This window comes from Boleophthalmus pectinirostris, unplaced genomic scaffold (genome assembly GCF_026225935.1).
Source record: "Boleophthalmus pectinirostris isolate CB_2022bp ecotype Guang Dong unplaced genomic scaffold, ASM2622593v1 HiC_scaffold_15, whole genome shotgun sequence".
NCBI lineage: Eukaryota > Metazoa > Chordata > Actinopteri > Gobiiformes > Gobiidae > Boleophthalmus > Boleophthalmus pectinirostris.
In genome coordinates, this window is record NW_026571070.1 from 13,085,252 (window position 1) to 13,112,792 (window position 27,541).

Here is a 27,541-nt window from a genome sequence, read left to right on the forward strand (position 1 = left end):
GGTTTGTGACAATATGATTTAATGAAATAGTATATCTGGTTATAAGATGAATGCAGCTTTAAATTTAAAAAGCCACTATCATATGATGTAATTACAATCAATGCAACAAAATCAAATGTATTGTAACTGAAACAATGGATTAACGTCCTGTTTTTTTTATTTTTTTTAACACAAAACAGTAGAGCTGTATTTACCTTGTTGACATGTTTTCCGCTGCTTGCTGGAAGCCATATTCAGAACTGTCACTGGTGTTGGTTGCCACAGTTGGTGACAGTTCTGAAGATGGCTTGCAGCTAGCAGCCAACAAGGTAAACACATCTGTCTATTGTCTTTAAAAACTGTGCACTGTGTAACATTTCAACAGTGTAGATTAAACCTGTCTATCACAAGAGAGACAAGTGGAGAGTCACCCCTATTCACATCATAAAACATCCGTAATGAATAAATGTTAGATGGATATGTTCAAAGTCATGTCATGGACCATTCCAGAAAAAGCAATAACATCTCATAACATCTCCATGGAGACAAGTAAGTATTGAACCCTTTAAAAGAAAGTTGCGCAGTGCACCTTTTATGTACAAAAGAAGACAAAATTTACATTTTTGGATTTGAAACAATGGATATTTAGAAGTCCATTATGGGACTTTAGTATTTACATGTATTTGATTATTAATTACAGAGCTTGTAGAGTATTATTTCTTCTAGTTCAGGAAAACGCCTCTTACATAAGTCTATTTTAAAATCATCTATTTGAAAAAAAATAAATTAACTGTGACTGAATGATATTGCCTTGAGCACATAGAGTACTAGGAATAATTGTAGACTTAAAAAGAAGGTGAAATTTAGTAGCATTTAAAAGTAAAACGTTCTTTAGAGTCAAATTTATAATGTTTTAGAAACATTTTAGACATAAGATAAGAAAACCTTTATTTGTCCTACAATGGTGAAAGTTCAATGTTGCAACTCAGTTTAAGAACAATAGCATAGAAACTCAAAAATCAAGATAAATAAATATTATGATGTACAACACTGTGCAAGTATAAAAACATAAAGTCAAGGGCTACGATTATATACAGTAAATCTCTCTATGATTGTGAACAGTGCAGCACAAACAGAATCAGTGACTCGAGTGTGTTTTACAGGTGATGATTCATATTATGTTACAGTAGTGCACATGATTACGAAAGGTGGATGACACATGAACAGAGCTGTAAGAGTTCATTGTACAGTCTGACAGCAGCAGGAAGAAAAGCCCTGGGGACAAACATCAATATCCCTGCCACAAGAATATGGATAGATGGATTCTTTATTGATCCCAAAGGAAATTAAAGTTTTTCTACTATAACATTTACACTGCGTTTCTAAGTGGCCTTTGTGTCTCAATCAAAGATCACAGTGCAGTTTCACAGGAGGACTGGTCAGGTAGATCAGATCTGTGGCAGGGCAGTTTCAGGAGAGGAACAGCCCTCTGGCCTAAAGTGTCCCTCCTCTGTGTCCTGCAACTCGGACGTCAGTTGTGATTCGGGGGGAGCCAGGGGAACTTTGGACCATAACAGGAAAGCCTCTTCTAAGCCTCACTCGCACTCTGCTCTGTTTTGGTATGATGAAATAAACCATATTTCCTCTGGAAGGTCCTCTGCTGCATTTGCTGCCACATTTGGTGTAAAAAGCCTCTAGCATCGCATAGGTCCTCATCGTAGGAAATTTAAAAAACAAACATTATCCACCCACATTCACATTCATAATACACATTCACCAAGACAGGGAGACAACACCGGGCGAATCCATTGGCAATCTGCCATTGGATCGTGTATGCCTGGGCTAAGGTATCAGTCATCCATTTGTTTCGCTTAATGTGCCTTATAATCTGGTGCGCCTTATGTATGAAAATAGATGAGAGAATTAAACATTACTGATATTGCGCCTTATAACCCGGTGTGCCCTATTGTCCGAAAAATATGGTAAACAGATTTTAGAACCCCAAAGTTAGGAGGTACTCTGAATGTGAGACAAAGGGGCTATCAAGACAAATCATTGCTCTGTTCTATACACTCTATGAAACCAACAGCAGATCCTATGTGATTTCCTGTCTGTTCTGTCTGTGTATTGTCCCTCTCCTCTCGTCTTGTATCTAACAGCTCAATGACAGTCTCTCTTTCCCTTTTCTTATCTCTGCTCCTCAGGTCTCCATTTGCTGCTGTGGCGGACTACTCCGTAACTCGTAATAATGTCATTCAGCTGTGTCTGGAGCTCACCACCATTGTACAGCAGGTGAGTGCAGCCTCATCACTGTGCTAAGAGATGGAAACATATCTTCATAACAATAGCGCTATCAAAAACACTAGTATTATAAAGATAGGGACATTTACCCATTTCTGTTCATGGATTTCAGCTCTCTTCTGTATGCAACATTCACATTCAAAAGATGTACTATTTTGTTTTTAATTGTTTTTAGCCTCCTCACTGTGTAGATGAGATTAGAAACTTATCTTTATAGTAATATCTCTCTCAAAAACACAAGCATTATCAAGATAGGACAAAGATAGTGGGCATTTAACGATTTCTATCGAGGGCTAGTTTGAAATTTTAGTATCGTGACAAGATTCAAATCTATAGACTCAACATACAATTTTTATTACCACCATTAAGCGAAGTGTAACCCAGATTGAAAAGGTCTACACCTCCTCTCCCTCCCATTATCCGCCACATGGACATGACCCTATAGTATTCTTTGCAATATGTATAGTAAAATGGTGTTTAATAATTGAAAACTCAATACAGCAAAGGCCCGGTGATGGCTCTTAAGCTTTCAAATGTGCTGTGGTTGGTCATATTCTCAGAAGATAAGGTTGTGTGGGCGAGCTGCTGCAGACAGAGGAGAGCCTTGAGTTAGATCCTTGCTATTTTTGCTCTACTGTCTCTTTATGTGACTGGCATCTGGTTAAAAATGTATCAATAAAACATACAAATATAAAGTGCCTGTTTGTGTGGGCGCTAAAGGAAACAGATGAATGTATAGAGCAGCAGAGCCCAGACAGTGAAAAAATATAGAGCAGGCTTATTTTGGACACACTGTAGCTCTTCGGCTGCATTTTAAAACAATATAAAAAAGTAGGGTGTAACTAGTTGAAATCTAACTTTCTGGATGATAAAGTAAAATTAAAGTGGGACTAAGCACCTCAACCCGCCCACAACCACATTTCAAATAAAGCTGCTAAACTGGGCAGTACCTGGAGACTAAAGAAGAGATTGAGAGAGGAGGAGGTGCGGGGATTAGAGATGTAAGAAACATTGTGATTGCTCTAACAGGGATCCACACTTCAATCTGCGCAGCTGAAGCCAGGTGTTTGTATCAGAAACACCTGTCTGTATCAGGGTAGTCTTGCGTGATGTCATATAGTACTTGAAATTACAGTGACAAATATGAGAATTTAGTCTAGTTTACACAAAAATTACCAAAATAAAAGGAACTAGGGCTGAACGATCTAACGTTTTGGACCGAAAATCGCAATCTCAAACAGCATGATTTTGGGATCGTCAAAGCTGCATTTTTTTGCAGTGCTCCTTTATGAATCTGCATTGAGGTTTATACGCCTCGAAATAATTCACGTCCACAACACGAGGACACTACTATTTAAACCTGCCGTTAGTGTAAAGTTTAACATGAACCATCTCCAACGTGATAGAAGCAGGACTCTGGTATGATGTAAGATTCTGTGATGTTTGCAAATGTTCATGAACTTGATTTGACAAAAATTGCGGATGAAATTTAAATCGTAATATCTGCCAGAAAAATTGCAATTCAATTTTTTCTTAAAATCTTTCAGCCCGACTAGGAACAGTACATGATGCCATTAAAACACCTCCAGTTTATGGAGGGTGAAGGGATTAAAGGGAATGGGTAAGACTGTATGTGCTCATGTATACGGTCAAATGTTGTTTTTAGAATAGTATTTGAACAATCTGACACTGGGTAATATGTTTAATTTTTTATAGGCAGTTTATCTATCTTTGGTCACAACAGCAAGTATTGAAGCACAATATGCTACAGAGAAATATTACAATAAACAATAATATCGCTTTATGACACAATAACAATGATCCAGGATAATCCTACTAAGCCATTTTTAAATACACTATATCACTAAAAAGCCTGACTTCAACTTCAGCTTCAACAGATACAACAAATAGCAATAATTAGCCATAGAAGTCTTTTGTATTTTTATATTACAACAAAAATACCCCACTTTACTTAAATATAATATGATACACATGAATTTTGAGCCTTACAATTCAATTGATTATTGTTGTAATTATCGCCACAGGTCTCTTTATCTATATAGATCTCTCCTGTGGCTTTTATTTTGGTTCAAGTATTGTTGTGCACTGCCCCTGTGCAAATAAAAAGCATACCATAGTTGCAAAATAAACAAAAAAGAAACATAATCTTGATTCATTGTTATGTTGATTGAGTCTGACAGGTCTAGTGTTATGTATTTACAACAATATAAAAAAATACGCTGTACACAGATGGGATGGTTACATACATGAGTAATATGTAATCTCTAGTGGCGTAGCTGTATGGAGCGAGTAATGTTCAAAGACACAGGAGGAGGCTCTGATGCTTTCACTTTAAACTCTGCTTTCCCCATAGGACTGTACTGTGTTTGAGACCGAGAACAAGATCCTTCATGTGGTGAGTGCAGCTGTTCAGACTTATATTTATTTATTTTTTCAGTGTGTTGTTTAAATGAGTGCTGGTGTTGTACCAAAAAGACTAAATGAAGTATGAGAACAGATTAACAGGCATGTATTGAATTGTTATGATATTATTCAGAATTAATTGTACTTTTTCAGGTTTGCCTCAAAAAACATGATGAGTAGGCAGTGTTTGTAGTTCAGGTATCTAAAAATGGGAACTTCAACATGTCTATTAATAAGACAGAATATATGATGTGTCAAAGTAAAAAGAAAGATTACAAACATGCATTTAAAGCGGCACAATGTAATTTTTTTATGTCTCCATGGAGTTTTTGCATTGCCTGGAATGATCCTAGCCAGGCCGGTGCCACCTAGTGCCTCTGCTCAATTTCATTTCTGTCCAGCGACTAGGTCAGGAATCGAAATACACTAAATGGTTTGCAAGAACCTCGGAAGTTGTAGACCACACATCCGGCCAATCAGCGAAGAGCTGTGAAGCCATGATGTCAAACTCAAGCGCCTGTCTGCTTCCCTTTTGTGGTACAGCACAACAGTAAACAAAGCGGTCGAGATGGATGTAGACGAAGCCCGACGTTCTGTGTTGGCAACGATTCCTGAGATCCAGGATTTAAAACCGGAACAAAGAGAATGTTAACTGAATTTTATCAAGAGGAAAGACGTTATTGATCTTCTTTCTACGGGATTTGGCACGTTACATATGTCACCACCAAATAGCAGCGATTGGTTAAATAAAAAAGTACCCGCCTACCACTGAATGAGCGAATCCTAAATACTGCGAGGTCAGACGGTTTCCACAAAGTGAAACCGACTCAGGCTAGAATGTTCCATTCTTGAATTAATCAATTACCGGTGTTACTGTTGCTAACCCCCCCAGATAAACATACTGGTGGTGTCACCTGCTACTTTCCATGGAGAGAGACAAGTGTGGTACATTCTAGTCCAGGGGTCTCTTTTTCCCCCAATGAGCTAGCGACCTACGAAGTGAAAGTGCCCGAGAGCTACTCATTTTAGCGGTCGCAAGAAATTGAGCAAATATAAATGCTTTAGATGGGGTACAGTTAGATGTTTATGAAATAAAAATTACCACTTTATTAGTGCACAATGTTAGGCCTCGAAATTATACATTTACAATAGCAATGCGTATAATTCAGAAATCCCTTGGTGAGATTCTTGGAAAAGGGTGGAGAGCTATAGGTTGGAAATCCCTATTCTAAACCAAGCATTACAATCTCCATGAAGACAAACAGGTGCCCAGACCCTCCATTAGAAAGTTACATAGTGCAGCTTTAAGTGAATTAACTTAATTATGGCCATATTTTATTCACAGTCACCATAACAACGATTCTGAAATGGGTAATATGTTGAATCCCGATTTACACATACAGTATTCTTCCAGATCCAGAATAGTCTGTTTAGTGCTAATTACTGTAATGAGACTTGTAGAGATGGTAGTAAACAATGTCCCCAAACAAATCAGGTTACACAGTTCTCCGCTGAACCACAGTGTCGACAGATGGAGCTAACGTGGTTAGCGAAGGCCTGTGTGAAAATGACTGTATCCGTAGTAACGCGCCGTGACAACCAGCTAATGTGACACGATTAGCGATGAATTATGTGTGAATGACAAAGCTAAACATAGGGCCACGTGAACATCATGTCTCTGCATTAGATTGGAATTACTTAGGTCTAATTAAAATATGGTGGCATAAGATATCTATAATGCTGCTTTTTTTAGTTTATAATATTGTTCCTTCATCATTATCTTACTGAAAGTTTTATTTTGATTGAATTACGCATGTTTGAGTAATTCTGCATGAGGCTTGAGTGCTTTGAAAATGTCTGTTTTCACCTTCCCCCTATCCTCACACATCCCCTGTACGTTATGTGACCGTGATTATTTGAAAAATTTATACTTTAGGTCATGTGTGGTTCAAGATGTCACGTAGGCCGAGTCATTTTTTCACAATAAAAACATGTACATGAAAATCTGCAGCTTGCCACACTGAAATTGTATTAATCATTTATAGGTTTGCCTCTTGAGACCGAATGTCATTTTCAGCAGGGATGTCTTTACTACATAGAATAGACTTACATACACAATGTTACTATGAAGAAAAGTAACCTAACAACCTACTTATTTGTTAGTAAAGATTCATGGAGAATAACATTACTATCTTAGCAATGCTCCATGTAATCCCTGCTGCCAACATTTCCTATTGTAAATTTAGACATTGCAGGTTTGTTTGACTAATGGTGGTCGGGGTCTAGAACTGGGTATCATTAAGAAGTTGCCGATACGATACATACCTCGATACATAGGCCACGATAAGATGCATTTCTAGATACAGTGCACTTTCGATTTGATACAATATATTTTAAATCAACTTGATACACTTCAGTAAAAATGAAAACTAAATCACGGCTGTGATATTAAAAGTCTTTGTTAAACCACTTCTTGTTCAAAGTGAATATGAAGCACAAACATGTGTTGAGTTTCCTTCCTCTAAACAAGCGACAGAACTGTAGCACTGTAACAAAATAATTGAGTAAAATAAACAAAAAAATACTATTGGTGATATATCGATACAGCAGCCCATGATATCGATACTGTATCATCACATTAAATGATACGATATATTGCTATTTCAATATTTTTGCACAGGTTAGCAACAGTGCCTCAGTATGCCCCAGGGCCGCTGTGGCTTCCAAAATACCTTGTAGCCACAGAGGAGTCACAATACTAAACTTTATTTTGAAGAGGCTTGTAACTCAATATAAATTTCGATACCGCAATGTGAAAAATAAAAAAAAAACACAATATTTTAACCACAAATAGTATTTTTTCAAGCACCATGATATTTCATATAGATCTCTAGACTATTCAGATGAAGTAAAATTGTGTCTGTGTTGTGTTTTTTATGTGAGGTTTAACTACTTTTATAGTACTCAGATTACTTGAGTAAGTTTTTATTATTGATCTGTCTACATTGCCAAAGCTCGAAATGCAAATTAAGAGCTACTTTTTGATTAAGATTAAGATTGGCAATTATATCTGGGTGTGGAGGTGTGAGGAGTTTAAAAACACAGTGGAGCACTTCCTGTATTACCACATGATATAGTACAGGATACAGGTAGTACAAGATTTGTGTGCTAAACGTGTGAATGAAACAAAACACAACTCCAGGTATGTTTTTTGATGACTAAACAACATTATTATAACACAGATCAGAAAATATCACAACGAGACATTTTCCCCAAATCATGCGGGTGTATATTTCACCACCCTTTGACTGTATTTTGTTAACTTCATGCTACCTTATTCTTCCCCCAGTGCAAAACGCTGTCAGAGGTGTGTGAACATATCGTGTGCGTGTCTTCGGACCCTCTGGTTTCGCAGTCGGCCCACCTGGAGCTGGTGCACCTCACCAACATCAAACCCTCCGAAGGCTTGGTAATGATCTCTCCCTCTCTCCACCCCCTGTGAAGATTATCCACTTTGATACACCGCATGCATACTGCTTTTTATCAAGACACATTTCCATAAAAATCTCACAGAGCTATTACAATCTGGCCACACAGTACGCGCTCGAAGTCTGTGCTCTCCCATCCAGAAATTAATTCAATGGACTTCTTCAGTGTGCTGTAAAAGCCATGCATTTATATAGGCTATTAAAATGAACAGGGGCAAAACAAGGGTAAACAAGAGCTTTGAGATTTGCATGAGAAAAGGTCTAATGGGCCACTCTGAACATGTGCAGTAATATCTTTATGCTTGTCTTTTTAAGGGAATGTACATCAAGTCGACTTACGATGGTCTGCACGTCATAACAGGGACCACCGAAGGGGTAAGAGACTCAAAATACTACCATGTACAACAGTTTTATTAGCTGAGTTTATTTACCACTTGCAGTTTAAAAATAATCTGGAAAACATGTGCAAAAATAAGTTTACAGTAAAACATATATGTCCAAAAGAAATGACAAAATGCATTCTTATTGTTTTTTTTTTGTTTTGTTTTTTTTCATTTGTGATGTGTACATTGCAAAATAAGAAATGAACAATGAACATGCCTCCTTACTCTGAGTGGGCTTGCCTCTCCACAAATCTGACTCTTATCTTTTGGCTGAGTGATGAACAATCTTCAGTAACACATTCAATTCCTTACAAATGTTTCATTTCACATATACAGCCCTGTTTATTATTACAGGACAGATCATTCAGTTTCCAGTCGCCATTATCACGCATTGAAATTTCACCGCAGTCTTCATTACCATTTGCATCATTTGGTTCCCCTGACAGCCAAGAACTAAAATGAAAAAGACAAACAAACTATTAAACAGAAACTAAACAGAAAAGGACAGTATTCACAGGGCCAACTCTAGCTCTTTTGGTGCCCTAGATGAGATTTCTGATGGTGCCTGTCCTGCCGCCACCTGCAGTAATAAATAGCCTAAAGTTTGGTATTTTTGCCAAGACCTCACGTCCTGTTGCTTCTATAAGAATTCAGCTAAAATGTGTTGCACTTTGTCACAATTTTCAAGCTATTAAATCTATAGACTTATTAGTTCATCACCTGTTTATGTTTGTGACACAGAAGCACCCTGTGTGACTCCCTGGGTGCCGCTGCCCTGGGTATACAAACCTTAACGTGAGTGAAGATCCATCCACCCATTCCCAAACTCCTTCAGTCTCACGATCACTCAGTCCGATCCATCTGCGCCCTCCATATACTTTAACAAAATTCTGCCCAAAATAAAAATTACGTTTTTTTCATGTAACCGGTAGTGTTTGCCATGAACTGTAGCCAAGTGTAGAACAAACCTGCTCCTCTTCATTGTTGATGATGATGAGATCTGCACCTTGTTGCTGACAGAAAGACCTGCTGTCCTCCCAGGAACGATTTTGGTTGGAACAATGTAGAAGCTTCCTTTGAAGTATAACCAGGCATGCTCTAATGCTAAAATGCATTAAAATACCACACAAAAGTTAACTATATTAAAAACAAAACAAAAAAACATCTATGTTGTGTAGGCTATGTATTTTTTGCAGTTTGGCAAGGAGCATATTTTTTTCTTCAGAATTGTTTTCATCTCTGGTTTGTAAGACTGGGGCAGACAACAGCATAGCCTACACTTAATCTCTTTGATCAGTGACTTATACACAATACTGTTGTAGACTTACATCTGTACTGTTGTTCAGCTTGATTTTTTCTTTTTGCAGGTTATTGGAAGAAATTTTTTATACTCACAAGAACCTGCACCTTAATATGTTTTATTGTTTCATTTAGATTTATATGTAACTGTGTAATGCTTTATATGTAAATTAAGAGGCTACCCCCATTTGAACAGCCCTCTGTTATAGCCCTCTTTTCATGGAGGTCTGTTTAACAGGTAAATGCAATAATTTCAGTGTGAACTATAAAAATCACATATTTGATAGCTTCTGAAAAGAGGAAAAGAAAAATACTCAGAAAATTGTTATTTTACAGTGTCCCCACAGAGCAATCAAAAAAGTTGTGTCTCCATATATACACAACATGGGTTGAACTGTCTGTTGCTTATAATGGAAGTCTATGGGAGAAAACAATACTTTAAACTACATACTGCCCATACACATAAACTAAAAACATGTTACAAGCATGGTAATTACTCATTTTTGATGCCCCCTGAGGGTAATAAAAAGGATTTTAGCCCACGTTTACTTTTTATATGGAAAATGGGTAATTTATTTATTTATTGTTATTTGTTAATGAGCGGACTTACAGTACATGGAGACAGAAAAGACAAACAAACTTAATGAGTGCACACATTTTACTCACATGAATAAAGTCTCTGCACCTCTTCAGACAGATTTCTGTAACTCATGTTAAGAACTGTAAAAATTGGCAATATGAGAAATTGTGAGAAATTATACATTCAAAATATGTTTTTATTGTTGTAATAACGTTCAGATAAAGTCGACATTTGTAGTATGTAACATTATAGACTGCATGGGAGTAAACATGCCACAGCCAGTTAAATTAAAGAGCAGAGATCTGTAATAATTCATACACAATCAAACAGCCAAAAAGTCAAATAAATATTGTTTCACACATTATACTCACATGAATACTCTTCCTGTTGCTCTTGGTTTTCTTCAGTCAGGTTTTGGTAACTGGTATTTAAGACTAAACAAACAGGCACATTGTAATATTACATATATATTTCTTTATCATGACTTATGTACAAGGGGTGTCCTGATCTGATTCTGGTATCATTATCGACCGCCAATCCAGGCATTTTTAAGTAGAGATAGTATTTATTTTTCCTCTCCCAGAGACTTAAATTGAAAATTAAACTTTCAAATTGGGAGGAGAAGCAGGCCCAAATGCGCTGACTTGTTTACATATGTTAAGTAGCCATGAGCTTTGCGCAGACTTCTTGTGTTTTTATAGGCCTCAAACATAAATAATATGGTGAAAAAATACACTGTCTTTACAAACAGAGGCTAAAACAGCATGTAATGTCTCTGTCACTGTTCTGACCCTGCTGCACTGTGAAGGTTCTGTAACTCGTCCTTTTCTTTCTGTAGGTTTTTAAGACTTGTCATCAGGGCTAGGAAAAAAAATAAATAGATGATGTTTTATTCTCACACTTCACCACTAGATGTTTTCTACATTACTGCTGTCTGAAAGTGGAACACATTTCACATCTGCCATCTACTGGTAAAAAAATAAATAAATACAATTTTTTAAAAATCCAATGAACCTGCACAGTACTGGGGATAAAACGTCCAATCACCAATTTGAGAACCAAGATCTGTATCACAGAAATATGGAAACCTATTGCTGCCATGTGTTAAAAACGTTTCCAGTTAATTTACTAAGTTAATTCTGCACATGTTAAAATAATTCCTTGGACAAACACACTATTAATGAGTGCACACATTTTACTTACCTGAATATAGTCTCTGCAGCTCATCTCTTTCTTCAGACAGGTTTTGGTGACTCGTGTTAAGGACTGAGAGACATCCACATATATTCATAAATTTTTAATCAAATGTGTCTCTAGTTCTTTACTTAGAAAATATTATACACAGATGATTTCTACTATTGTGCATGTGTACGCTGATTCATAGTGATGATTTTAAACACTAATAACATAACTCATATTACTGCTGAGTTTGTCTTATATTATTACATAAAATATGTAACACATGAGACATGTTAAGGACTGTCAAAAAACATCTATTTCATTAAGTGTAAGAAATCAACATGTATATATATTGGGCAAACTTTTCATAGATTTCAAAAACCCTCCATCCTAAAGGTGCTAAACATCTTTCGCTGTGCAATTAAAGTGGAGCTAAACACTTAAAAAATTTTTTTTTTGGATAATTTTAATGCAAACTATGTACATTTGCAGCTTTGTATCAAAAACTGAGTGTGTGCTGCTTCTAGTTTCTGAGTACTACATGACATCACGCAGAACTTCCCTGATATTAAAGCCAGTTGTTTCTCATTATAGACGGAGCAGATTTTGAATCTTGGATACCTGCTAGAGCAATAACACTGTCCTCCAGACCCTGCCCCTTTAAACCTCCAGGTGCTGCCCAATTTAGCAACTTATTTGCGATTGTGGGCGGAGTTTAGGTGTTTAGTGTTTAGTTTTTAGGAGTCACAGCTTTTTTACAGGCATTATTAGCTCTAATGGCAGCTGTGGTAGAGCTGTTCATACCAGTTCCAAGTTCCAAACAATGCAAAGTGCCAAAGAGTCTATTACACTTTTTTTTCTTCACAGTTTCTACTTACAGGAATTTATGGTCTGTAGTTCCTCTTTCTCTTCTAGCAGACTTTTTTTTTCGGCCATTAGGACTGTGAAAAAGCATAATTATTAGACCTACACATGCGTAAAGATTTAAACATGTATGTAATTCAGTTGTACTCACTTGAATACATTTTCTGTAGCTCATCTCTTTCTTCAGACAGGTTGTGGTGACTCATGTTAAGGACTGTCAAAATTGGCAACATGTACTTTCATTAATTATAAGAAATCAAAATGCATCATCTACATCAGTGTTTCCCAACCAGAGGCACGAGGACGTGCGAGCAAGGTGGAATTGAATGGTATTTGAATGTAAAATATTTGTTGTACTACACTTTTGTAGGATCATTTTGGAATTTGGTTTCTTAAAGCAAGAAAATATAATAGTGTAATCCTTCATTTGTCCAGGCCTGGTTCAGTGTATGGACAGTTTCAATGAGATCATATGGACACTGTTTTTGTGATCAAGATGTTTTGGAAATATCTTGAAATGTCTTGACTGCAACAAAGTGTCCAGATGACCACGGCTGGAACCATCTAGAAAACATAATAGTTAAAATCACTAGTAACCCGATGTATAATCACTAAAGAAACACCATTAAATGGTAAAGAAGGTACTTAATGTGTGAGACAAACTGTTAGAGGTAATCGAGACAAAAAGGTTGGGAACCACTGATCCGCATTGTGCAAATTTGTATGTTTGTGTTATTTTATTTTGTCAAAAGTAACAAAAACAGAATCAGACATCAAAATTATCCCCTTTGTACATTTTACTCACTTGAATAGATTTTCTGCTGTTCATTTATCTCTTCAGACAGGTTTATACAGGCTAGGGTGGACACCATAAAACTTTAATTATCTTCACTTACCAAAATCATTTGGAATATTTATGGAAATCTTTGTTGTAACACATAAAAAGTGCTCACATTGACCGAGACGTAGGGCGACATTGAGAGAAGCTTGTAGGATGCACAAGACTCCGAAGCCGAGTATGACCAGTTTCATCACTCTTCCTCCTGTTGAAGAAACTCAGCTTTGTAAATCTAATGTTAAAGGTCAGATCTGTGGAGAGGCGAATTCGCTCACAGTCAGAATACCTGTTTCTTATTTTTGAACAATAAAACTACCTGTCATTGAATAAATGTAAGGTAGAGCTGTTTAATGTCATACTGTGGAACATTCCAGTCAAAGCAATGACAGATCCTTAGAAACAAGCAGGTAACAGACCCCAGCGAAGGTTACATAGTGCACATTTAAGGAACCATATGTAAGATTTTGATTTTAAATTCCATAAACATGAACCATCTGGGTCCACAGAACATTTTAAAATCAAAAAGAGCTTTTACTGATGTATTCTTAATTATAAAAGTTGATGTTATAGGTGTTTTGGTTCTCAAATAATCCAATCATAAAGCAAATTGAGCCTCACATGCCACTCTCATTTTGGGTTGCTAGTTCGAGAAATATAATTGATTGAAAACAAAAAAAAAAAACTTCTGATCTGACTCTTCACCGCCCAAACCCCAGCTCCTGCAGCCTCTAAACTGTCACATGATGCACAGTCATAAAGTTGTAATAAGAAAAACTTGTATGTCTCTTCTTTCTGTAGGTTTAGGTACTGGCAACTGATGTTCAGCTATGATTGTAGTGCCTGTTTTAAAAACTTTAAGAGTGCAGGCTACATACAGTTCTGTTAATAAAATAAGTTGATTTGACTCTGACCTGTGTCTGCAGCATCCATGTTCCACTTGATCCAGCATCCCGCCTCCTCCTCTTGATCAGTGGTTTCAATTGATCTTCTGGTTCGTCTTAATATGGTTCTAAGTGATCTTTTGTCCTTTTGGACACACTCCAGTGTGTTTTCGTAGATGTCCATCATTTGATCTGCAGCTTCACAGAGACTTCCTTTTTTTAAGGAGTCTGATTCTTGCTGATTATTTTTTTTTCTTGGTCTCGCAGTTATCAAAAAGGGAACCTCCAATTCTTGAAGTGTTTAAAAACTGTGATCACACATGTGCAGTTTACAATGAACCTGTTGCACATCAGCATTATGCTTATTTTTGTTTTCATGAAGCTTTTAGTTTTTTAGTGCAGATTTATACCATATTAAGTTATCATAGTAAAATCCATTCAGTTTTAATAATGTTTACTTCTATAAAACTTAGACCACAGAAAACACATAACCTATGGTAGTTGTAACTTCCCCTTTAACATTTACTGGGGCTTTGGGTGCTAAAAAGGGGAAGTGACTGTGAAAATGTTGGACTTGGTTATTATCGACTTTATTTTTACCACTTTACAATATCTTGCAAGTTGGTTACCGTTCTGTTTTTCTGTGTTCTGTGTTTATGTTGTTGAAGTATTGAGCTTTCCTGAGCAGTTTAAGTATAAGAGCTGATGCTAACATCAAGAAAATAGTATTATTTTGTATGTGAAATTTACATTGTTTTACAAAAATGTCTCATTTTTTTATCTATCGGTAATCAGTGTTGAGCACTGACTGAACTGAATTCCTTAGTACTAAAATCGAGTTTAAAAGTGCACTGTGTAACTTTTTGGTTTGGCTTGTTTTGATGGATTTGTCGTTGCTGTACCTGGAATGAAATGAATACATTATGACTGTATGACATTAAACCGCTTTATCTTACATTTATTCTATTACAGGTGGTTTCATTGCTCCAAAATACCTACAAAATCAGGCATTTTGGCTGTGAGTGTGGTTGCCTCTCCACAGATCTGACCTGTAACGTGGTCTGGTTTGGTTTCCATGAAGATAAAGGTTTAATCCAGTACTGTAAATTGAGTGACCCTCCACCAGAAAAGTTACACAATGCACCTTTAAGTACCATGACACTACACTGACATAGTGTATATCATATTCAGTGTTTTAAAATGTTAGAATATGTGTTGCTCATTTCCTTAAGCCTGAACAAAGGCTACAGCTTCTCATCAGACAGCAGTAGAGGTCTGCACCAGTCTGAAAACTAAATCAAATATTGCAGAACTTTATCACAGTTGGACAGAAATCACCCATAATCCACTTAAAGCCTTGATCACCACTCGCACAAAACAGAGGATGAATCATCAGATGAAACTCACTAGGCCTTTAAGACTGCTGCTTATCACCAAATGTTGGAACACACATGGGACAAAATTACAGCAATTTAACAAACAGAAAACATATACAGTTAACAATGTAGATGAAATATAGTATCTGTGCTGTCCAAAATCTTATACAGCATGCCCGATGGCTTCACAGAGAATTTCTTAGCAAAAAAAAAGACAATGTTAAAGACAATTTTGCTCTAAATAACTGAGTAAAAAACACTAACAAAGGCATAATAAATAATAATTATAACTCTTTGGCCATCCATATAGATACTGCCTAGAGAATGCTCCACTGTATGGCATTATGCTAGTACTATTATAGATGTTGCTACACATTCATTCTTACTGTGAGCTGGCCCACCTTTTCACAGATCTGACCTGTAACTTGGCCTGCTTACATCAACTACTTGCCTCCATAGAGATTGATAAACCGTAGTTTAAAGGTCCCATATTGTGCTATGTTTTGTTTCATTCACACATGTTTAACACACAAACCCTGCATATTTAGGCTGAGTTCTCAACCAGAAAGCACTCTGTTCCACCTTGTGATGTCATGTGGTTAATATAGGAAGAGCTCCACTGTGTTTTTAAACTCCATACACCTTCACTAGAATTATTCAGATAATTTCAGACCTGGAATTGCCTATATCTACTGAATTTAAGGTAAAAGGCAGCTGTTAACTTGAAAAACACTGCTTCATGACATCACAAAGTGGAACAGAGCATTCTGAGCATTGCAGGTGTAGACAGACTAATGATAAATGGTTTTTCAAACATGTGTGAATGAAACAAAACTCAGGTATGTTTTTGAGGAGGTTACAACTTTATAAAATGGCTTAAAACTCAAGAGTCCATTTTGCGTAATATAGGACCTTTAAAGCCATAGTGTCTTTCACACACTTTCACACTATAGAAAAGTTGCATAATGCACTTTATTTGGGATTGAAAGCTGTGACTGCAAGCATTTCCTTCAGCTTCAATTTAATGTGCAAAGAAGTGAAGCCATTTCCATTTATTTTGTCTATGCCTGAAGAAGCACCAGCCTGTGTTTATAAAAGCAGATAAACTCCACAGGGAATGCTTCCTCTGCTCGGGGCCCTGTTGTAAAACTTTCACTCCACTGCTCGTACTTTAGGTCGATACTTTCAGATCAATGTATTTTCTCTGTGTCTGACTCTGGCTCTTGTCTCTTCTGTTTCATGTCTCCAGTCGCCGGCGGACCGCTGTAAGAAGATCCACGCGGGAGATGAGGTCATTCAAGTCAATCACCAAACTGTGGTAAGTGTTTTGTCCTTGGTGTTATACAAGTGTGCATGGGTAGCAGTGGTTTCAGGCAGACTAATTTCTTCCTGATTTTAAGGATTTGGCATGGCAACAGTGCCCCGTTGTCTCAGTTCAAATTGAAATACAGTGTCTTTCTTGCCTGACCAGCCAGTCCCTTCTGCGTTAGTCTAGAATCAGACCATAGAGCGTGAAAAACCTCTGTCCAACCACATCCTCGAATAGCATGTGTCTCTCAAATGCGGAAGACATCTCTTCTTGAAAATTCTTGTATAATTCAGAACAAAATATATGACAAATGAAAAAGCATGGCGTGGACACAGAGTTCACGGTGCTCAGTCGATATTTTTGTAATGAGGATTTTCTAACACTCGCTATAGCAGCAATGGGAAATGCAGCAAATCTCTAAAAGAGATGTCTGCTTGTAGTTTAGTCCTGGATTACTTATGGTTTAGTTCTGGTTTAATTGTGTAGTCCCTGTTTAGCCCTGGTTTAGCCCTGTTTTAGTCCTGTTTTAGTTGTGTAGTTCCTGTTTAGTCCTGGTTTAGTCCTGGTTGAGGTCTGGTTTAGTTGTGTAGTCCCTGTTTAGCCCTGGTTTAGTCCTGGTTTACTTGTGTAGTCCTGATTTAGCCTTGGTTTAGTCCTGGTTTAGTTGTGTAGTCCCTATTTAGTCCTACTTTAGTTGAGGAGTCCCTATTTAGTCCTGGTTTAGTCCTAGTTTAGTTGAGTAGTCCCTATTTAGCCCTGGTTTAGCCCTGGTTTACTTGTGTAGTCCTGATTTAGCTTTGATTTAGCCCTGGTTTAGTTCCTGGTTTAGTTGTGTAGTCCCTGTTTAGTCCTGGTTTAGTCCTAGTTTAGTTGAGTAGTCCCTATTTAGCCCTGGTTTAGCCCTGGTTTACTTGTGTAGTCCTGATTTAGCTTTGATTTAGCCCTGGTTTAGTTCTGGTTTAGTTGTGTAGTTCCTGTTTAGTCCTGGTTTAGTCCTGGTTGAGGTCTGGTTTAGTTGTCTAGTCTCTGTTTAGCCCTGATTTAGTCTTGGTTTACTTGTGTAGTCCTGATTTAGCCTTGGTTTAGTCCTGGTTTAGTTGTGTAGTTCCTGTTTAGTCCTGGTTTAGTCCTGGTTGAGGTCTGGTTTAGTTGTCTAGTCTCTGTTTAGCCCTGATTTAGTCTTGGTTTACTTGTGTAGTCCTGATTTAGCCTTGGTTTAGTCCTGGTTTAGTTGTGTAGTCCCCGTTTAGTCCTGGTTTAGTTGAGTAGTCCCTATTTAGCCCTGTTTTAGCCCTGGTTTACCTGTGTAGTCCTGATTTAGCTTTGATTTAGCCCTGGTTTAGTCCTGGTTCAGTCCTGGTTTAGTTCTGGGTTAGTCCTGGTTTAGTTGTGTAGTTCCTGTTTAGTCCTGGTTTAGTCCTGGTTGAGGTCTGGTTTAGTTGTCTAGTCTCTGTTTAGCCCTGATTTAGTCTTGGTTTACTTGTGTAGTCCTGATTTAGCCTTGGTTTAGTCCTGGTTTAGTTGTGTAGTCCCCGTTTAGTCCTGGTTTAGTTGAGTAGTCCCTATTTAGCCCTGGTTTGGTCCTGGTTTAGTCCTGGTTTAGTCCTACTTTAGTTGAGTAGTCCCTATTTAGCCCTGGTTTAGTCTTGGTTTAGTTCTAGTTTAGTTGTGTAGTCCCTGTTTAGTCCTGGTTTAGTCCTGGTTTAATCATAGTTTACTTACAAAATATATGACTTTTTTTTACCTGAGAGAAATAAGGTTTTACTGGTGCTTCAGTTGTTGATTCTGCAGAAACCTGTGCTGTTTCTTGGTTGTTTTATTAGTTTTTATCTGAAACTCCACTAAAATCAATACAATTCAAAAACAAGGTCAAAATAATTGTAACAAATAGATGGGCCAGTTCTCCAAAATGGCTGGCTCTTCAATCAATGCACTGATCAGATGTAAAAACAAATAAACTATAGCCCCTACAGGTATGTTTTTGATGAGGTAACGTAGCTTTAAATTCACATGGATACATTTTGCGTAATGTAGGACCTTTTAAGAATAACTCGATATCTTCAAAGTTAAAGGCGCTTTATGTAATTTTTCTGGTCAGTGTCTACCATCTGATCGTGTCTATTAAAATGTTAAAACAATACTGTGGAACTTATGTTATTAGGTTCTTTTTTCGGACCAAGAGTTTGTTTTCATACCTGACAGTTTCTAAAACACAAAGCAGAGACAAGCAGATGGTGTTGCAAATTACAGGTCAAACGTACAGGTTGCAGCACAGGTTTTGGGAGCAATAAAAGTGCACCAGTAATGAAATAAATGCTGAATCCATATGCTCCCTGCAGTGGCCAGTGCCTCATAATAAATAATATAGCTGTTCAATTATACAGTTGTTTGCTACAGTCACAGAAACAAAGTCACGATAGCATACATAAAAAATGACCTGTTATTTAATTCTTATGTAACGCCTATTGACTCTCATTTGCGGTTGTAAATAATGGAAAAGATTCAGTTGTACTTGTTGAATACTAATTACGCAATTAGTAGGCAAACAACTGAAAAAGCGTGGTGTGGACACAGTGCTCACCGTGCGCTATCGATAGTTTTGTAATGAGGATTTTCGAACACTGGCTATAGAAGCAATGGGAAATGCAGCAAATCTCTAAAAGAGCTGTCTACTTATAGTTTAGTCCTGGTTTAGTCTGGATTTAGCACTGGTTTAGTGGTGTAGTCCAGGTTTAGCCCTGGTTTAGCCCTGGTTTAGTCCTGGTTTAGTTGTGTAGTCCCTATTTAGCCCTGGTTTAGTTCTGTTTTAGTCTTGGTTTAGTTGTGCAGTCCCTTTTTAGCCCTGGTTTAGTCCTGGTTTAGTGCTGGTTTAGCCCTGGTTTAGTCCTGGTTTAATCCTGATTTAGTCCTGGTTTAGTTCTTGTTTAGTCCTGGTTTAGTTGTATAGTCCCTGTTTAACCCTTGTTTAGCCCTTGTTTAGTCCTGATTTAGTCCTGGTTTAGATGTGTAGTCCTTGTGTAGCCCTGGTTTAGTCCTGGATTAGTCCTGGTTTAGTTGTATAGTATCTGTTTAGCCCTGGATTAGTCCTGGTTTAGTTGTATAGTCCCTGTTTAGCCCTGGTTTAGCCCTGGTTTAGTTCTGTTTTCTTCCTGGTTTAGTACTGGTTTAGTTGTGTAGTCCATGTTTAGCCCTGGTTTAGTCCTGGTTTAATCATAGTTTACTTCTGGTTTAGTCCTCTTTAATCCTGGTTTAGTTCTGGTTTATTTCTGGTTTAGCCCTGGTTTAGTCCTAGTTTAGTCCTGGTTTGGTTGTGTAGTCTTTGTTTATTTCTGGTTTAGTGCTGGTTTAGTTCTCCCAGGTTAGTTAGATCGTTAGTCTGGGTCCTAGCCTTACAATCTACACTTAAACAGCGTAAACAGTGTACATTGTGTAGGTATTTGGATGTTTCTAAACGTGTCTAAGTCCATGTTTTCACCATTTATTTACTTCAAACAATCTGCTCTGCATCTGAGATAAAAGTTGTTGAAAAGTTGAACAAAAACAGTTGAATCCTTGACACATTTCTTCTTGTTTGTTTACAGTTTGGTTTTAGCTCGGCCTCATTGTTTCGCGTCTAAATATACGAGATGGAGCCGCGATGTGCTTGTTTTTAAACTGGGGGCAGGTTACATCACATATAATGAGCTATACATAGCCTCTCCTCCACCTCGACTCCCACTCGCTCCACACAGAAGGCTCAAACTAGCTCAATCCAATCACGACGTGGACTAACTTCAAAAGACTGCCTGCACAAAACTCCCTCTCTCCAAACTACTTTATATCACTGTCCACAGCCATGCTACAGCCACATAATAGTGTTATTTTCAAACCCGTATTTTCAGAGATACAGCGCATGCCTGAAGGGACAAGCTAACCATCTGCTTCTCCCTATTAGATGTGTTTTAGTTGTTGATGTGTTGCTATGTTGTCTTAAACGGCCCATATTACACTTGTTTCCTGTTCTATGTCTAAATGTTGCTTCCTCATCACAAACATACCCGGAGTTGTGTTTTATTTTGTTTCTTTCACACATGTTTAACACACAAACTTTGCTTATTTAGACTTTCTTAGAGTTCTTCTCTCAAATTAAAAACACTCTGCTCCACCGGGTTATGTCTTGTGGTAATACAAGTCGTTTTCAAACTCCATACACCTTCACTAGAATCATATGGTTGATTTGAGCCCTAGAATTGTCAATCTCTACTAAACCAAAGCCAAATGTAGTAGCTGTTAACTTGAAAACTACAGCTCCATAACATCACAAGGTGGAATAGAGCGCATGTAGACAGACTAATATTACAGGATTACTCAAACATGTGTGAATGAAGCAAAAAACAACTCCAGGTATGTTTTTGAGGAGGTTCACAGGACGTTTTAAGAATAACTCGATATCTTCAAAGTTAGTCAGCATCTACCATCGGATTGTGTCTAGTAAAATGTTAAAGCAATACTGCAGAACTTGTGTTATTAGGTTCTTTTTTCAGACCAAGAGTCTGTTTTCATACCTGACAGTTTCGACTGCTCACTAGACGTGCACACGAGCAAAAAAACGCAAAGCAGCAAAACAGAAACAGCTCATTTCGGGCCTTTCTGACCACTGTAAAAGACTGGGACGGAGCAAACGCCATTGGAACAGAGGAAAACAAACACCATTGCTGGATTAAAGAGGCAATCGAAATACAGAAACATGCCCACAGGACTATAAACCGGCACGGGGGCTTTTTTACTCTCACACACCTGGGATACTGTCCTGAGGAAGTTGGACTGCAGATGGTGCTGTCGTCCTGCCTTCACCGGTAGGAAGACAGTGCCAAAACCTGTTTAAATCAGCTGACTGGACACTTCACAGCAAAATCACGTGACCACTCTGAGGAAGACCACGAGCGAGCAGTTGAAAGAAACTCTTGGTCTGAAAAAAGAACCTAATAACATAAATTATCAGAAGACCTAATTAACCTCATTGGACTAATACTGTGGAACATTTCAGGTTTTGTTATTTTTATTTGGTTATTTAGTAGAACTTTATGCTGTATAGTTGGAAAACACAATTCTTCAATACTTACAAACATGTGAGTCTGGTCACTGGTGAATCTCTCTGGGTGATTGACGGGTGGATTAGCCAATCAGGGACACACATGCTCCATCTGCATCAAAACAAATACGGCTGGTTATGAGGAAAAGAAAAAAAAATATCACAGGAGAAAACACTGTATTTCTACTGAATCAATGAGTGAAGCACTAAACTCAGCGTAATTTTATTCAAACTGCTGGTTGGTGTGGCGATCAGACTCATATCCCACTCGTGTAAGAAAGATGTCATTCTGGATTTGTCAGCTATATAGTTACTTGACCAGCCAGAACCACACGCTCTGACAAAACTTTACAAAGACGAGTGGATCTGGAGCTGTATCCTGTCTCCCATATTTCAGAGAGATGGTGACTGACAGGTGGATTAACCAATCAGAGAGACGTGTGGCTGCTTACAGGTAAGAAAGAGAAAAAAAAAACTACATGAAGGACTAAGAAACCGTGCAGATTTTTACAGAATCAACAACTGAAGCTCCAAACTCTTACTTATCTCAGGTAAAATAAGTGATATATTTTGTTTTGAATGTTACAAGAATTTTCAAGAGGAGATGTTTTCCGCATTTGAGAGACACGTGAGACAAATTTGCAGTTTTGGTTGGATCGTCTCAAGTTTGGACAAAGGATTTTAATGCTCTATGGTCCAGTTTCAGTCTTTTTTGGATTTAAACTGAATGTAAACGAGACTGGCTGGTCAGGCAAGCTGTGTATTACCAGAGAAAAATGCACAGTAACTATTATATCTTTAAAAAATCTTAACCCTAACCCTGAACACCCATTATCTATTTAAAGGTGCATTGTGCAACTTTTCTGGTGGAGGGTTCCATGGTAGAGATTAAAGTTATCACGAAGGAGACAACTATACTGCCCTCCGAAACTTTAACTCGCCAGACGGTGAAAGAGTGATACTGAGAAAAATGATTTCAGAGTTTATTTTTTATCCAGACAAAAGTATAACAAGTAGGGCTTCCAACATTTGACAACTAGTTGCTTTAAAGAAGAAATATTTGTATACAAAAAATATGGAGCTCAAAATTTACCTTGGACTTTGACTAAATTGACTTTTTTGGCACATGATACAAAAATACGGAGTCGTGCAAAAGTAAAAGGCAGTAACAGACACTGTCACTGCCTTTTGCCTTTGCACAACTCCTTATATTTGGCACATTATACAAAGGCAGAGTATTTATCTGCTGGTTTCACATAGTGGAAACTGTCTGACCTCACAGCGTTAGAATTCATTCGCTCAACAGTAGGAGGGTACTTTTTTTCATTTAACCAATCGCTGCTATTTGGTCATGATGTATGTAATGCGCCACTAACGGAGTTAACTGCTACATTAAGCTTTTCCCAAATCTCGTAGGAAGAAGGGCAATAACGTCCTTCCCCTTGATAAAATTCACCGAACATTCTTTTTGTTCTGGCTTTAAACCCTCAATCTCGGAAATCGTTGTATGGTTCTTCGCTGACTGGTTGGTGCCAAAACTCGCACCTTTGGGGTTTTTGTGAACTGTCTAGTGTATCCCGATTCCTGACCTAGTCGCTGGAGAAAAATGAAATTGAGCGGAGGCCCTAGGTGGCACCAACCTGGCTAAAGGCAGAGTACAGTAACTATCGAATAAGCGTCAAAGGTCAATATTTATTCACATGATAAAGGAGGTCTCAAATACTCCCAACTAATTTTTGACCAAACATGGTGTTACTGCCTTTTGCCTTTGTTGGGCAGTACAGGCTACATTACAGGGCAGATTTGTGGAGAGTCTCCCTATTCATAGAGATAATTATTGTATGTTTGAGCAATAGATAAATGCTGGCAATAAAACTCCATGGAGACAAGCAGGTGTCGGACCCTCCACCAGAAAAGTTGCACAATGCACCTTTTAATACGACCTTCACTGTAGTTGTTCATTCATTTATCTCTGCTTCAGGTGGGCTGGCAGTTGCGTAACCTGGTGGGGTCTCTGCGCGCTGACAAAGGCGTCGTGTCCCTGACCCTGAAGAAGCGCCCACAGAGCACGCTCAGCTCCGCCCCTGCTCTCCTCAAGAACATGCGCTGGAAACCCCTCGCACTGCAGGTCACGCTAAACTCTTTGCTTTGTTTGTTTGTTGGGACCACAGTTATGAGGATCTAGTTTGGGCACTAACAGCATCACCTTTGTTCCAAGACTGAATGGGCGTCTAGAATGTTTTTCCTCAATATATTCATTCATTGTTCTCTCACCGTAATAATGTTGCCTCATAATACAAAGGAGTCTATGGTGGAAAATTGCATTCATATTCACTGTTATTTATTTACAATTAGTTTAGTAGGCAGAGCCGGAAAAGCTATTACCTTCACCCTTTTTATTTCCAAATGGCTTTATCTAAACTCTGCAATCACTGGATTAAAAGTGAGCTTTAACTCCAGAAAACTTTCCTGGAGTTATGGTTTCTTTCATGAGTAATCCTTTACTATCAGGCTGTCTACATCTCCGAAATCTTCTCTGTTCCACCTTGTGATGTCACGAAGCAGTATTTTTCACTTTAACAGCAGTATTTTTCAAGTTAATAGCAATTTTTTCAAGTTTACAGCAGTATTTTTCAAGTTTACAGCAGTGTTTTTCAAGTTATCAGCAGTATTTTTCAAGTTCATAGCAGTATTTTTCAATTTAACGTCAGTATTTTTCAAGTTAATAGCAGCATTTTTCAAGTTCATAGCAGTATTTGTCGAATTAAAAGGAATAATTTTCAAGTTTTCAGCAGTATTTTTCAAGTTAACAACAATATTTTTCAGGTTAATAACAGTATTTTTCAAGTTAATAGCAGTATTTTTCAAGTTCATAGCAGTATTTTTCAAGTTATCAGCAGTATTTTTCAAGTTAACAACATTTTTCAAGTTAATATCTGTATTTTTCAAGTTATCAGCAGTATTTTTCAAGTTAAAAGCTGTATTTTTCAAGTTAACAACAGGATGGACAACTCTAGGATTGAAATTATCCAAATGATTCCAGCGAAGGTGTATGAAGTTTAAAACCACAGTGTGTTTTGTAAACAGTTGTATTGAAAGAGCCACCATCATGTCTTTAAAGTTAAGTTTATTATGTTTATGGCTTCAATATCAACAAAGCAATGTTAAAATATTTTCAATTCAAGTACAACCCCACAATTGACTTCCCCATTCACAAATTCTGCTGCTATTTGTGGTCTGGTTTTAGTCTGGGTTTAGCTTACATTTTCAAAGCTCAAAGTGCTCTGTTCCACCTTGTGATGTCATGAAGCAGTAGTTTTCAAGTTAAACAGCTACATTTTACCTTTTGTTCAATAGAGATGGACAATTCCAGGGCTGAAATTATCCAGATGATTCCAGTGAATTTGTGTAGAGTTTAAAAACACAGTGGAACACTTCCTGTTTTACATATGACATCACATTTTTTGTTTGAGAGAAAAACTCAAATATGCAGGGTTTGTGTGTTAAACGTGTGAATGAAACAAAACACAACTCAGCGTGTTTTTAATAGCGTAATATGTAACCTTTAAGTAAATTCCCTCTTCTCCGCTCTTCCAGCCGACCAGAAGTCCAGGCAGCAGTTCAGGGACTCCATCTGGGACTCCAACCAAGAGCTCCGCCCTTCAGGACCTGTACATCCCTCCTCCCCCCAATGAACCGTACCAGCCCAGGTTCGTTTTTGTCCGCTCACATAGAAAAAATGTTGTTGAGACTTTTAATCCTTGCAGGACCTTTTATCAAATTTTTTGGAGTAGAAATGATGAGGGCCAATATTTTTAAGCCCATAATGGTTTATTATGTGCGTAGTTTATAGTATCATAATTTTGCTTTATGATATTTTAAATTGGAAGCTACTTTCTTATGACTTTCCAATTTTAAATTCTTTTTACTTTTTTGGCAAAGAGGGAGAAATTAAACTACTGTATGCAGGGTTACCTAAGGGTACATTCAAACTCACCCAAAAGTAAAAATGAAACTAGTCTGGGACAAAACTCTGAACTGATCTTGTACTAGAACAGGACTAGACCAGGACTAGACCGGGACTAGACCAGGACAAGACCACGACTACATCATAAGTAGAACAAGAATAAACCATGACTTCACCAGGACTACACCAAAACTAGATCATGACTAACCTAAGACTAAACTAGGACTAAACCGGGACTAGACCAGGACTAGACCAAGACCCCATCATAAATAGAACAACAATAAATTAGAACTAAACTAGGACTACACCAAGACTAGATCATGACAAAACTAGGACTAGACCAGGACTAGATCAGAACTAGACCAGGACTAGACAAGACCACATCATAACTAGATCAAGAATAAACCAGGACTAGACCAGAACTACACCAAGACTACACCAAGACTAGACCATGCCTAAACCAAAACTAAACTAGGACTAAACCGGGCCTAAACCAGGACTAGGCCAAGACCAAATCATAACTAGAACAAGCATAAACCAGGACTAAACCAGGACTACACCAAGACAAGTCCATGACTAAACTAGGACTAAACTAGGACTAGACTGTGACTGGACCAGGCTAAACGAGTTCACAAACAGGATAAAACTAAATCTAGATCATCAGTATCAAAACAGGACCAAAGCAAGTGTGAGCACAGCAGAGCCAGTCATCTCCACAAATGTAAAACACCAGCATTGGCATCTTTCATAGCAAAACCTGTAGGTAATTTCCAGATGGTGAGTCTTTGATGTGCATCTGTTGTTGCCGTAGAGATGAGTCTGGAGATGAGGCGTCACGTAACCATGGCAGCCTCAGTGTTGCTAAGCGCTCGGACTCTCCAAACTCCTTCCTGGACCAAGAGTCTCGCCGGCGTGATGACGACGAGCCAGTCTACTGCACCACACCCACATACGGTGAGTTTAGAGTCAGCTCAGCACGTTAAAGGGACATTTTATCAACTTTTGCCATTACAGTGTTCCCTCATCGTTAGCTTATTCAAAGTTCTTATTTCTATTGATTTCTGCATGTTCAATTAGTCCCTGTTTTGCATTCAAGGCAGAGTCTTGCACCGAGTCAGGTAACCCGACGGTCTAAGCAGGCTCCAGGCTTGTCCCAACAGTGAGTGTATGAGTCCTGGGTTAGTCCTTGGTTAGTCCTGTTTCAGTCCGTGGCATGTGTGGTGCAAAAATCCGGCATCCCGATCAATGTTTCTTCTTCTCAGTAAATAATGCCTGTGAAGTGATGTCGTATTTTTGACAGTAAAGTTGCATCTGTGAATTAATATTCTTAATGAAGAAAGAGTAACTGGATGCTTCAGTTAGAATGCTTTTATTTTGTGTGTGATTTATCACAGGCACAGGCGGGTAATGGGTGGAATGGCAATGGGTTCGGGCAGGTGCGGGTTTAACTTTGATATAATCACGGGTTAACGGATGGGTGCGGGCGGGTGTGGGTCTCCAAAAATGGACCCATGCAGTCCAAGGTTTGAGTATTTCACCTGCCCCTATCTCTGCCCATTTTTCTGTGACTCTGAATCATACATAGAGACTCTAAAAAAAAAC

The 27,541-nt window shown here is 38.0% G+C and overlaps 1 protein-coding gene across 1 annotated transcript in view; it reads left to right on the top strand.

Moving 5' to 3' along the window:
* The window catches only part of cnksr2a (connector enhancer of kinase suppressor of Ras 2a), a 136,253-nt gene that overhangs the window by 57,518 nt on the left and 51,194 nt on the right, over window positions 1-27,541 (top strand). The window contains exons 4-11 of the mRNA XM_055150962.1: window positions 2,184-2,271; window positions 4,655-4,696; window positions 8,054-8,173; window positions 8,508-8,567; window positions 16,842-16,910; window positions 23,954-24,100; window positions 25,570-25,682; window positions 26,751-26,893. Of these exons, the coding sequence (XP_055006937.1) occupies window positions 2,184-2,271; window positions 4,655-4,696; window positions 8,054-8,173; window positions 8,508-8,567; window positions 16,842-16,910; window positions 23,954-24,100; window positions 25,570-25,682; window positions 26,751-26,893 (782 nt within the window). The remainder of the gene's footprint in view (window positions 1-2,183; window positions 2,272-4,654; window positions 4,697-8,053; window positions 8,174-8,507; window positions 8,568-16,841; window positions 16,911-23,953; window positions 24,101-25,569; window positions 25,683-26,750; window positions 26,894-27,541) is intronic.